This window comes from Xiphophorus maculatus, chromosome 4 (assembly GCF_002775205.1).
Source record: "Xiphophorus maculatus strain JP 163 A chromosome 4, X_maculatus-5.0-male, whole genome shotgun sequence".
In the NCBI taxonomy this organism is placed as follows: domain Eukaryota; kingdom Metazoa; phylum Chordata; class Actinopteri; order Cyprinodontiformes; family Poeciliidae; genus Xiphophorus; species Xiphophorus maculatus.
This window is the reverse complement of record NC_036446.1, coordinates 8,011,511-8,024,571: the sequence shown is the minus strand read 5'-3', so window position 1 is coordinate 8,024,571 and position 13,061 is coordinate 8,011,511. Positions and strand designations below refer to the sequence as shown.

Genomic DNA, 13,061 nt, shown 5'->3' with positions numbered 1-13,061 from the left:
CCCCTTGTTTACCCTTGACTCCCAACCATTTTGGGTTGGATTGAGCATCATTCTTTATCCCAGCTGAAATGCCAGACTCGGTAGTGTCAGAAGATGATCTAATACGGAGCAGAAAGGACACAGAGCTGAGAAATCACCGTCATCTGAAATGGTTGCTTGTCACAAGATGGGTTTGATCAGCGCATGCGGCGGTACGCAGAGCCGGGTCTTTGCTCTGTCTAACAGTGGTACCGGATTAGAGGCACAAGCCACTTTTACTGTGATCAGTCACTCATTCTTGGAGACATGCGGCAGGACTGAAATCCTCCTTGCGCATTTCATCCACATTATGTACAAGCTCCTTCGTCGTCAAGCCTACTGTATGGAAATGAGAAGCACTGCTGTTGACAATGATAGCACATGTTTTCAGACGTTTCTGTTCTGTTACCGGCAGCGTGCAGCTGTAGTAACACCTTCAGAGCTGCCTTGGAGTAAGATACAATACTGAGATGTTTCAGCCTATATAGCTGCTTGACCTGCCTGAATCCCAGTGATCTGTGACATGTTGAGACAATGGCAGTGAGTGTGAAGAGTCTGGCCTTACACCCCTCAGACACTGTGTATCGCTAAGTGCTATTGAATTGTTTACTGTCACAAATCACAAACCTTACAATGACCAAGTCTGACTGCTGCACACCCAGTCACCACCCTGAGTGATGTGCAGGTCTGATGGACTCTGAGGAGTGTAGCGCCAGCCTCTCGAGCAGAGGATTTTAAACGCTCCACCTGGTTATTGATCACTTCTGCCTCGCTGAGCCATGCCTAGCAAAGGTAACAGAGAAACACTGAGTTTAAAAGTAGGCAAGACGCAGAGAGGAAGGGTAGTCTGGTGGCCTTGGTCCTGTGGACCTCTGGTCTGTCCTTGACACTGCCTGTGGGACTGGCCTCGAGGACGCTTCTTGTCCTCGTTGTAAGCCCAACATCTAGCCCCTACAGTTAGCTCACCCTCCCCATGGGCCAGGCTGCACTTTGCACAGCCATATTGATTTTTTTTTGGAGGGGCAAGGAAAGTGTGGCTGGATGGCGAGAGTGAAAGAGAGAGGGGGAAATGGAGAAATCAAGGGAGCTCTCTAAAGCACTGACTTCTCCTTGACTGCACCTCGAGACGCGACAACCTTGTTAGAACAACTCAGTGGCCCTGGTGCTCCGCTGAAAACTGCTAATCACAGTCTTTCAATCAAACGGTCTTCTGCCTCTCCTCTCTTTTCTCCCTCCATCCTCTCACTCCTCACCCTCACTGAACTGGACCCAGCCGGAATATCAAGGGACTGTATCTGCATTAAAACGGGCCTTTCCAGGTGGAAAACAGCTGACCTCAAGCAAGTTGTAATTTGAGTTGTAATTTGAAGGTGAAAACTAAAAAGCTTTTCTCGATCGACATAATCTTAATGGAAACATTATGTCCTGGCCGCAAACTAACAATTAGGGCAAAATGGGTATTAGCAGTCCTAGCCAAACGGTTCATTCACATTTTGTCTCTTTGAATAGGAATGCTACTGGATTGAATCCTGGAGAGGCTAGAAAACTAAATAAGCCCTTCAAAAAATGTTTTCTCCCAGCATGAGTCATATGGAAGGATAAGGGTTGTTTTATTGTTCACAGGAACTCTTTAGATGTAGTGCAGCTTTCTTCGTGTGAAATACTTTGAGGAAGTGCGTATGTTTCTGATAAAGTACATGCTCAGTCAATCTTTCCCGGATAAATAAAAAAAAGTTGGGTATGCCGTACATCAACAGATCTTTTAAATCCCTTTATTTTCTTCCTCTTCTTTCCTTCTATTCTTCTCTCCAGATTTGACACTTGCTAAAGGTCAGAGAAGCATCTTTTTCCCCCCTTTGAGGTGTAGATAAGTGTGAAATAGATGTTGACACCGCAGACACATTGAAAAGCACTTAAAGCGAGTGGCCATGTGCCAACCTGTCTGAGTCTGGCTTTGTGCATTTGTAAATACTTTTGAATGATTGATCTGGAAACCTGGGTCTTTCTGTAAGTCTGGCAGGTGCATCGAAAACAATGGGAAGTCCAAAAAGACAGATGAGGCCTGACGCTTCCTTCCTTCTCACCACGCTCTCTCCAGCTGTCAGAATTAGTAGTAGCCCAAGTAAAAAAATGGAAAGCAAACATAAAGATGAATAGGACAAGACGTATGGTAGCACACAAAGAGCAGACACAGTAGGTACTTAGTATAAACAGTATTTCAGCTTTTCTACAATAGTCATTTGGACGATTTTCCAGTTAAGTATACCAGGAAACTTGATTTTCTGTATAAAAAAAACAATGCAAATTAGATTAAACACATTTTTATTGCATTTAATATATATTCATTGGGCATGACTGAGACAAAAAATAATCTGCAAATCAAAATAAGAAGTGAACCAGCAATATGAAACCCAGTTGGTTTAAAATGTGCTTAAATTAATGTTATTTATCTCTAAAAATACATTAAATTATATAATTTATTTCTGTTTTAGTTGTAAAAATTAAACAGTGTTTAGTTCAACTGTTTTGTTTTGTCAAATAAATAATTTTTATTTCCTCAAAATAAATGATATCACATATAATTTGTTGTTTACACTTTTCCATTTCTTAATTTACCATCTCAAGAATAACAGAGGAGGGGCCTTCTGGATCAGAACTGTCTGGTGCAGCTTTTTGCAGGTGTTTCAATAGAAGTTCCCTTCACATTTTGATGTATGACCCATAAGCTCGTAAGGCGTCCATATTTCTACTTGTGTGTGGTAGAATACGTTGTCCTGCAGGTGTGACTGGTAGACGGATGTGAAGTGTGGTCACATTGTGTGGGCATGTGTGCACACCTAATTAATGGCCGGCAGTGGCCCCCCACCACTCTGGTAATGTGTTCAGATCAGTGTTATAAACAGGACGTGAAAGGTCTGCCCAGCGTCGCCTTTTAAAACTACCGGCCTCTTGTTCCGGTAGATGGATGGAAGTGGTCTGATATTAATGATCACGTCTCCTGCCGCCCTGTCGCGAGGCGAAATCAACGACGCAGCGTTCAGCCTCCAACAACAATTAGCAGACTGGAGCCCGCCTGTCTACCATTTGTCATCACTCGATCACTCGGGCCACCTGGGCACCCTCCTCTGAACACATGCTGAACATGTCTGTCAATATATACAGAATGATGTCTGATTTGAAAAAGTATGCAGTGCTTAATGGCAGACCTACTCTTATTTCTTGGGATATTAATCTTTTTCCCTTGCTTGTTGCTAATCAGAAATTGGCATCAGATATACAAAACGGTCACTGAATCTCATGAGTTCAGCATAACCTGAAGTCTTGTATACATTACCTGTTGTGTTTCTGAGAAAAGTTGAATGATAAGCTGTGCATAACATTTGACATATTTTGCTTGTGCAAGTTTGAATGGGGTGACTTGCATAAAACATTCCCTGCAGATGTAAACTAGGCCTACACGCTGAATAGAATCTGTAAATGTATTGCAAGACAAAACACATTGTCTCCCAAAATTTACATTTTAACAAGGAAGTTGCTGAAAACAAACTTTTTAAAGACATTTCCAGCAACATCCTGCTGACTGACCTTTGGCTGTCACAGTTCCAATTTAAATTCAGTTTCTGCTCTGTGAACAGAGGTATAAAGTCAAGGGGTTACACATTACCAACACCCCCATGCTGAGGTCAGCTCCCACACATTCCAGTTATCCATTTACCACTCTGCCCTGTTAGCCATCAAACTGGGTCGCCATTTTCATTCTGTTAGTCCTTCCTGGTTGGTTTTAATGGCACACATTAAAAGAATACATTTTAAAAGTTTGGTCAAGTCTTGCAAATGTTTTTGTACTGCTTAAACACTTTATAACGTATTTAAACTACAAAAAATATTGTCTAAATGTTAGTTGGGTGGAAAATTATGTATTATTTTTCTAACAGTGTTCTTTGCATTTGCATTCAGCCTTCCTTTCAGAATACTTTGTAGAATCACCTTTCGTTGCAATTATAGCTGCAGATATTTTGGACTATGTCTCTACCAGCTTTGTATATCTATTTAGAAATGTCAACATAATATTTTTACAAACTACCTCAGTCAGATTGGATGGAGACTATCTGTAGGTGTTTGTTTTTAAGTCCTGTCAAAGACTATTTTGATTGGGTCAATTTTCTACAAGAATATGTCTTGATAAAAGTCATTTGATTATATCTATAACTGCACGTTTAGGTCAGACTCCACCACAATCGACTGCACCATTACTAGTTCTGTTAAAATATTCTCTGATTAATCCGCACTTTGCCTAATACAGTATGTCAGTTTACGGCAGTGGTGTCCAAAGTCGGTCCTTGAGGGTCGGCATCCTGCATGTTTTAGTTCTCTCCCAGGTTTATTGCACCTGGATCAAATGATGGCTCATTAGAAGGTCTAAGAAGAACATTGACATGCTGAAAAGGTTGTTACTGCCACCAGGGAGAGAACTAAAACATGCAGGATGCCGGCCCTTGAGGACCGACTTTGGTCACCCCTGGTTTAAGGTGTACAGTGATATCTTGGTAGATTTGCTGTTGTGGCATTCTCTTTTTGTTTGCAAACAATTTATTGACTAGTGCTACTCCTGAAGCACTTTGTTTGCTTGTGTTGTATTTATTCTGTATGCATTACATACAGGTTATTTCTATTTACTAATTAAGTGACTTAAGACGGCAGTTAGTATTACTGGATTTGTTCATTGATGTATAGAGAGCTAAATGGAAATTCACTTTACCCCCTTCATATTTTTATGTTTATAAAAAGGTATAAATATATGTGTTGTTTGAATGGGATGACTTGTATAAAACATTCCCTGCAGATGTAAACTATGCCTACACCTATAATGGGGTTCACAATGAACCCCACATGTTTTACAGCGCCTCCCCTAAAATACATTTAATTGAATGGACAAAATGTGAAAAAGGTCAAGGCTTTTTTCAGTTTGCAGACGAATTGAGACGGCAGATCTTTGTGGAGATGAAATGACTTCCATTACCTGAAGAGCATTTGGCATTTGATCGAACTGCATTCTGTTTTTTTGCGTGCATGTTTTCTTCAGGTTTTTTGTTATTTTAAAGTTTAATACAAGTCTTCTATAGACGTTGTGTCTATCACGCATACAAACACAAAACATCTGACAGACGAGGCACACCCTGCTCATCTGCGCTCCGTGTTGCTTCACATGAGTGTCCTACATTCTTCGACCTGTTGCCAAATAGAGCGAGGAGGAAGCTACTTTGATGCTCACAGGCAGCCTGTCTTTCTGAATTTGACATTTTACAGCCAACTAGTCAAACTCGATGATCCACCATTACTTTTGAACTAAGTGAGCACTTCTGAAACTGGTGTCTGACAAATATCAGTAACTTGCAGTTTAAACACAGCAGGCCATTGCAAAGCCATCTCTAAAGATGTCATACCTGTAAATGGGGGACAGAAAGAAGACACTTGGGAAGATGGTGAAAAAAGTGCAAGAGTGCCAGTAAATTTGACCAACACAGAATTAACAGCAGATCATCAAAGTAAACATTAAAATGGTTGTGTTTACCATACAAAAATTTTTAAGGCAAATATAATTTGTTTGATTCTTTACTAGCCCAATTTGCAACCTGTTGCCAAACACAGAAATTAAAGAGGCAGGCCACTGAGAAGTAGGAAAGGGTAAAACACTATTGCTTTATCCATGCTTCACGAGGCATTAGCCAAGTCATGGTAAGTCCACCAGGAAGTGGGTGTCCTCTGTCAGTATTTGTACCAAACACAGTTTTTCTTATCCCAGTACCCTTTCCGAGGCAGACAAAAGTCACACTGAAGGTGTTTTTATCCCTGCAGCTGTGGAGTTATCTGGCTATTCCGAGCTATTGATGCTAAGCGCCGGACATTAATCTACTTTGTGAGGATCACTTTGAAGAAAGTGTCCACTGGGGTGTCACAGATGCTAAATAAATGAAATTATTAAATATATGGTACACAGTATGATATCTTTTATAGGCCAAGATCAAAGCAAACCAATTGAGTTCTATTCTACCTAATATGTTTTTCTGTGATAAACAGTCCGGCTGAGGGAATAATCCTATCAAGGAAGGGAGAGATTAAAAAAAAAAAGCATCAGATATATCACTTAGCACAGACGGTTTGCACTGCTCCCATGAAGCACCCGCGTTACAGTATTATAGAAATCGGTAATCTTGTTTCTTGGATCTGAGTTGAAACTCAGACCTTTTTTCGCACCTTGTGACTTCTTTTTCCCCCCCTTTTGGAATCAGTAGCAGACATGCAGACAGGAAGACAGACACAGCAGCTCTCTAATGCTGTGAGAGTCCATCTGCCTCAGAGGGCTCCGGTAACTTCCTGTCTTTGGCTTTTTTCTGTGGAATTTCGTAGCAGGCCGATGTATTTGACATGTTTGTGACAGCTTTGGTTGTGCGCGTTTCAGGCTGAGGCATCACGCTCGCAACCCCACCAGTGCATTATTCAGAGAACTCATGAATGTGTGTGTGTGCATCTATAGGAGTCTCTTTGCTCGACAAAAGATGAAGCCGACTAGAAGTATATAACCTATAAATACATTAAAAAGTATGCGAATGGGAAAATATGGATTTGACCAAACACATGGCTGTAATCGTAGACAAACACACACATATACAAGAGTAGACCAGAGTTTCACCTTGATATCTTCAGCATCTGTCATGGGTTATACTTTGACACCAATGAATGCGTGTCAGGCTGTCAATTTCTTCCAAAAGCCTTTGAATGCAGCCTGGTCATGAATAGTGCATGTTGTTTTGTTTTTTTTAGGTTCCAACTGTCTGCAGGTCTGTTTTTGTTTGTTCCAGAATAAGTTGGAAGGCCTGTATGCTCTCATGCATCCTTTAAGAAAACTTCCAGCAGGTGTTGTGTTGTTTAGCCTAAGGTGAGGATTCAGCCCTGAAGGTAAATTCATCCAGCCGCCTTAAACCAGATGCCCTTCCGTTTCCTTGGCCTCCATTATTGGGATCTTTTTTTTTCACCCTCTTCTGTCTTTAATGTTCAATCCTTCCTTGTTTGCCCTGGTTCTGATCCCTCTCTCCCTTAAATCGGGACACACAGCTTTTTATAACCGCACTGTAATGTTTACGAGCAAGACATTTTATTTCACTCTTAAAAGTCAGGAAATATTTTGGCAGCTGTCTCCCGTATTCCCTGCAGCGTGCCACATAAGGTCTTTGGCATTATTAGTGAAGGCAAAATGTTGGATGCATGCTGTAAATGTCGCTAAAATATACACACTGCCTTTTTTCCCCTAACCTGTTACAAATGTTTGGTTGTTGAAGAGCACGCCATTCATCTTTAAAGATGTAAAAAGTCAGTGGTGTGCCGGTGACATTTCACCTCACTGCTGCAGGAACACCACACAGATTGTGTGTGCACCTGTGGAGAATGATTGTCTACATATGCACACAGATGCAGCGCTGCTGTGCACACGTATCCTCCTCCTTCTCCTGTGAGAGAAGAAGAAAGGCAGAGAATTATTATTTGGGTCAGCAGTATTTTGTGCCGGTTGCCGTTTGATTTTTGGGTCAGAATGGAATGTAGACCCCTTGAACACGTTTTACTCCAAAGGTTTATGTCCGGTATGGCGGTGGGCATAGACCAAAGAAAAAAACCCTTTTCAGTTATTAACCCCACTGGTAAAATGTGTAAAAACAAATATGTTTTTATGGACTTAATCTAAAATACATTAGACTTTTAATCTGTGTGTGGGGGGGGGGCGTTCAGTGGGAAAACGAACAAGACATTTGATTTCACTCTTAAAAGTGAAATAAGTTGCAAAACTTTATAAAATCTTGCTTTACTGACAGCATTTCACAGGGTTAGAGAAGAATTTTGGTACATTCTTCTTTTTTACACACTTTTTCAAGATCATCCAAAACCCTGGGTGCTCTTTAATTTCATCTTCTCCACTCTCTGCAGGGTTTTGTAGTATTCAGATGTGGGGATAACACTGGAAGAAGGTTTTTTTTTTTCTTCTTGCCTGTTGAACCGTTTCTGTCTTGATGTGGTCACATGCGTTGGATCATTATTCTGCAGATAGACCTAAGGCCATCTCCAGTTCTCTAAAAGAGAACACCAGACATTTTATTTAAGAAGCTCTCCTAAGAGTTCATGATTCGGTGCTCTCTCACCATTTTATTAGGGTCTTAGAAGTAATAATAATAATAGTATTTCCAAATAGTCGTCCTTTGTTTTGCGCCAGACCCAAATGGAGTAGTTGGTTCCAAAAGCTCAATCTTAGCATCATCTGACAGAACACATAGTTCTCGTTAAAGTACCGGTGGTGTTTACTGACCTACATTACTCTGTTTGTGATTGCATCTGGATAGCTTTTAATGGTTGGCATAGTGACCTGGTGACCCCAAGACGTTACTATGTTCTGCTTTTCTCTTAAAGTTATCTAGTCCATCCAAGTTCATTGCATTGAACTGACTTGCTGCTGAAATATGCTGTACAAAAAAAACTTGATGATGATTATGGTAGCGTGTTGCTGAGTTATGAAGATAAACTCACATCTGCCGTACTTTAATGGCCTGTTTTCTTGTTTTTCCCTTCTGTGTCTTGTCATGTCATAGGAATTAATTACTCATTACAAATCTTGAGAAAATATGACATAGTAAGCATTATTTAAGAAAATGCTAATTTTTTCATATTTGGTAGGAATTGGCGGGGGTGCCATTAACTGATTTTGTTCTATTTTTTCTTACAACAAACTAAGAAAAAAAAATAATTTCTTAATATTGGATTTTTCTTCCCCTCACTGCCAAAATTTCTTAGTATGATATGTTTCTGCTGTATATTTCGCAGCTTACCAGAGATGACACCAATACGTGTGCAGCATAGTTTTCTGGTATCTCATCTGTATTGGATAATTGTTTTACTGTTTCTTTCAGTTTACTGATGCAAAACTGATTTGTACTGTGCTTCCAAACAAGTTAAGAACCATCATCATGTGGGGAAACAAACCTGTCAGTTTCTTTCACTGATCTATTTTCCACAGAGGCGTAGGCTACTGCAGGAGTTGGGAGAAAAGAAGATCCCTTTTCTGGGACCTTCAGATCGAGGTTTTCAGCAACTGGTGAGTTGGTCTTACTTCTTTAACTATGACAAAATAGTTATAAATACTTATACAGATAGAGATATTGATTATGTAAGGCCTTTGTTTCATTGTATTTTCAGTGGGATTCCAGCTACTCTGGCTTGGTGTTGAGGAAATCGTGTTCGCTTCCTGCTGAGCTCCACAGCCGGGTCCAGGCGGCTCTGCTCACCCTCAGAAAGAAGGGCTGTCTGCTGAAGGATTTGGTCCGTGTCCGCGACCGAGACGTGTTCACCGCTGTGTCGCGTGCGCTGCTGGGTGAACCCGGCCACACCTACCGATATCTGGACACACGGCTCTTTGCCATCCCCTGGCACAGCGAGGACGCCGAGGTCAAAGGACAAAACTGCTGTGATCCCGATTTGAGGGACGCTTGCAAAGCATTGTGGGAGCTTAACACATTCCTCTGTTCTGATGTGTCTCAACTGAAGGAGGGAGACCAGTTCTCACAATGTATGAAGGCCGAAGGGGAAGCAAAGCTAGTTGAAGAGGGTGAGACAGAGTCTAAACACAGTGACGACTCCAAGAATAGTGAAGGAGGGGACTCGGAGTCCAGACAGAGCGAGGAGGGGGACACCGAGTCCAAGCACAGCGAGGAGTGGGACATTGAGTCCAAGCACAGCGAAGAAGGATGCTCTGGGTCAAAACAAGAAGCGGGGTGGGAGACTGAGGAGGGTGAGTCTTCCCAAGTCAAACCAAGTGAAAGTAGTTTTGCAGGAGTTTCAGAGCACAGCGAAGGAAAATGTCCCGGCTGGACAACGGAGGCCTTCACTGGGACAAAGCCTGAACCTGTGGGACTAGAGGCTCAGGAGAAGCCTGTGGCTCAGCTAAAGCACAGCCTGTCAGATTACCACATTCAGGATAAAGATGAACTTGCAGGAGGGCTGGGCTGTTCGCAGCCTAGTCCCCCACAGGTGTGCACCGGTCCAGTCAAGTTCAATGTCACCTTACTGAACTACATGGACCCCGCACAAATGAGCCACCTCAAAGAGGAACCGTACTACGGCATGGGGAAAATGGCGGTAGGGTGGCACCACGATGAGAACCTGATCACTCATTCACCAGTGGCTGTTTACAACTATAGTTGTCATGACGACAAAGGTAAGTTTAAAGTAAAATATAGGAATTAATCTCTGTAAAATCGAAGGTAATTGTTAATGATTTTTTTCTATGGATTCAATTCAAAAAGTTAAATTTATATAGATTAATTGCATAGAGAGTGATGTATTACTTTGATGGTTAATAAAATGCATAAATTTAGTTTCTCTTGACATTCAAAATAATATAAAATCAAAGAAAAATGACTTTTAGTGCAGAAAAGTTTGACCTTTATATGTCTGTAAGTTACTGTATCCATGTGCTGTGGCAGAACGACTATCGGGCTCTGCTGTGAACTTCTCAGTGGGCCTCAAGCAGCTTGAATTCTGTGCCTTTCTGCTTTTAGTTTAGACCATTGAAGCCTTGACTTTGGGGGAAAAAAATACAAAAGTTACTTAGCAACAGGGTAGTTCTTTTTCTTTTTAGCTACAGTAAGATGCTTCTTGTGTGGTCTCAGTTCCAGAAGTGGCTTAACGGAAAGAATTTAATACTTTTAGGTCTTGCTAGAGCACCCTTTTCTACAACACTTTTTCCTTCCACTAAGCTTTACATTAACATGCTTTGCTAAAGCACCCTGTGAACAGCCTTCTTCAGCATTGGACTTTATAGCTTACCTGCTGGATAAATGCCAAGCCAGCAGTCTCCCTCATGATTGTGTAGACAATTACACAGCCATTAGGGTATTAAAAATATCACTTTTGATCTGTTGTCTGTTGTGTTGTAATAATTTCTTAGAAAATTGACTTGAATAACTCAAATAAATCACATTTATAATACTATTATAATTTATTGAAATACATCTGTATTGTATTTGAAGTGCATGTAATGCTACTAAAATTGATAAAGGACATAAAAGGCTAGATTTAATTCTAAATCTAGCTTCTGAATAAATTTTACTTTAATACTTAACATTAAGAATGATATTTATCTTCCAGTTTAACAATCTTCTAGGTCACTTATCTCTGTTGCTGTGTGGTGGATCGGATGCAGGTAACCTTGTGTATAAAGGCCCTGCAGCCGCGCTGCAGCAGCTGTAGACATGGCCTCTGGTGAGGCAACCATCAGATCCATCTCTGTGATAGTGTCAGGGCATTATCAAATGTCATCACCAGTTCACCGCTGACAGTCTTATCACTGCCTGTGTGTTGGGAGATCACAGACATTTGAATCTGAGCCCTTAACATCGGCTCAATGGCGCAGTCTAACAAACAGGCCTTATCGCAGGCGCTACATCTCATCTAAATCATTTCCCCGAGAAATGATCGATGTGCAATTATCTGATATGGAATAATGAGCCCTGCTTTGATAAGTGTTCCTAGACTGTATCATTCGGATAATACGATGTCTCCTAATTACCGAATGCATATTCTCTCAAGAGCTAATAGTGTTTGCTGATTGACTTGATAAGGGGATACAGAGAACTTTGCTTTTTAGAACAGATACAAAACAAACTGTTGGACACCACACAGCTAAAAACGCATTTTATTGAAGATATTGTCAAGTCCTAGAAAGAGCTGCGTAATTTTTGTGCTTTTAAAACATCAGAATAAATTTGATTATTACTTTTTACAACCACCTTTCATTGCATTTACAGATTTAACTTTTCTGAAATATTTCTTTCTGATTTGCATACCTATACATTGAAATGTTTGCACATTTTTCTTTGCAAAATATCCTGAGCTCAGTCACATTAGCAATTTTCAGGTCACAGATTCTCTAAGGGACTTCATATTCATGTGTCATTCTAACACGTGAATATGCCTTGATTGTTGCTCAGGCTGGATGTTAAGAGATGGTGAGACTCCTAATCTCAAGTCTTTTGCTGCCAGATGTTTTAACCCCATCCGTCAAACCATCAACTCTGACTAGCTTGTTAGTCGTGTAAATCCCACAGGACTATGCTGCTGACACCGCGTTTCACAGTGGGGACTAGCGTGGAGTCATCTATTGTTCTCTGTGAGATGTTCAAATCTCCCCTAAGGGATGTTGTTTTAAAACATTCTCCTTGACCTCTTCTGTGTGTCCCTTAATCTTTATGATGCTTTTTGTTCACTAATTTTCTTTTACGAACCTCAGAATCTGGTAACAGAGCAAATGTATCTATACTGATATTTAAATGACATACATTCAGACTGAATTTGCTCCTTACATTTGAAGGATGATCCACTGGATTTTAATTTGAGGTATCAGAGTAAAAGTGGATAAGTCAAAATCCATACCGCACTTTCAGATTTTTATTTGTAAAAAAAATGTGAAACATTTAATTTTCACTTCATGTTTTATAATTATGCTTTAGTTTGCTTTGGCCTATCACCTAAAATTCCTATGTAATACAATGAGGTTTTTTTTGGTAAAATGTAAAAAAGTTTAAGGGTTATGAGTACTTTTGCACAGCATCGATTTTAGCTGATGGCACAGTATTTGTAAACTTTAGAGCTGGGATGTTCCTGCTGCTGCATTCTTTGTCTCCACAGACACCAAATGCGCATTGCAGTATCACACAGGTGCGGTTCTGATTGATTCCTGACACATTTCTGAGCTGGGCTGCATTGACCTTTCATATAGAGCAACACCTGCTCTAAAGGTCTGTTTTCCTAATTTGTTAAGGACCATTTCAACTCTGACACTGTGAACACTGGCTTCAAACATGACACCTTCCAAGTTCCAACTCTGGATGACCCCACAGCTCCAAACTTTAGTGGGGATATTCTGATGAGAATGAAACACAACTGTGTTCCAGTTGAGATGAGATTTACCAGAGCCAGGCTGTGCTTTTAGAGGCCTCATCCTA

General features: G+C 40.8%; 1 protein-coding gene across 1 annotated transcript in view; it reads left to right on the top strand.

Moving 5' to 3' along the window:
• Positions 1–13,061, top strand: part of fto (FTO, alpha-ketoglutarate dependent dioxygenase) — a 143,968-nt gene that overhangs the window by 16,679 nt on the left and 114,228 nt on the right. Inside the window, exons 2-3 of the mRNA XM_005796113.3 lie at positions 9,077–9,154; positions 9,256–10,273. Of these exons, the coding sequence (XP_005796170.2) occupies positions 9,077–9,154; positions 9,256–10,273 (1,096 nt within the window). The remainder of the gene's footprint in view (positions 1–9,076; positions 9,155–9,255; positions 10,274–13,061) is intronic.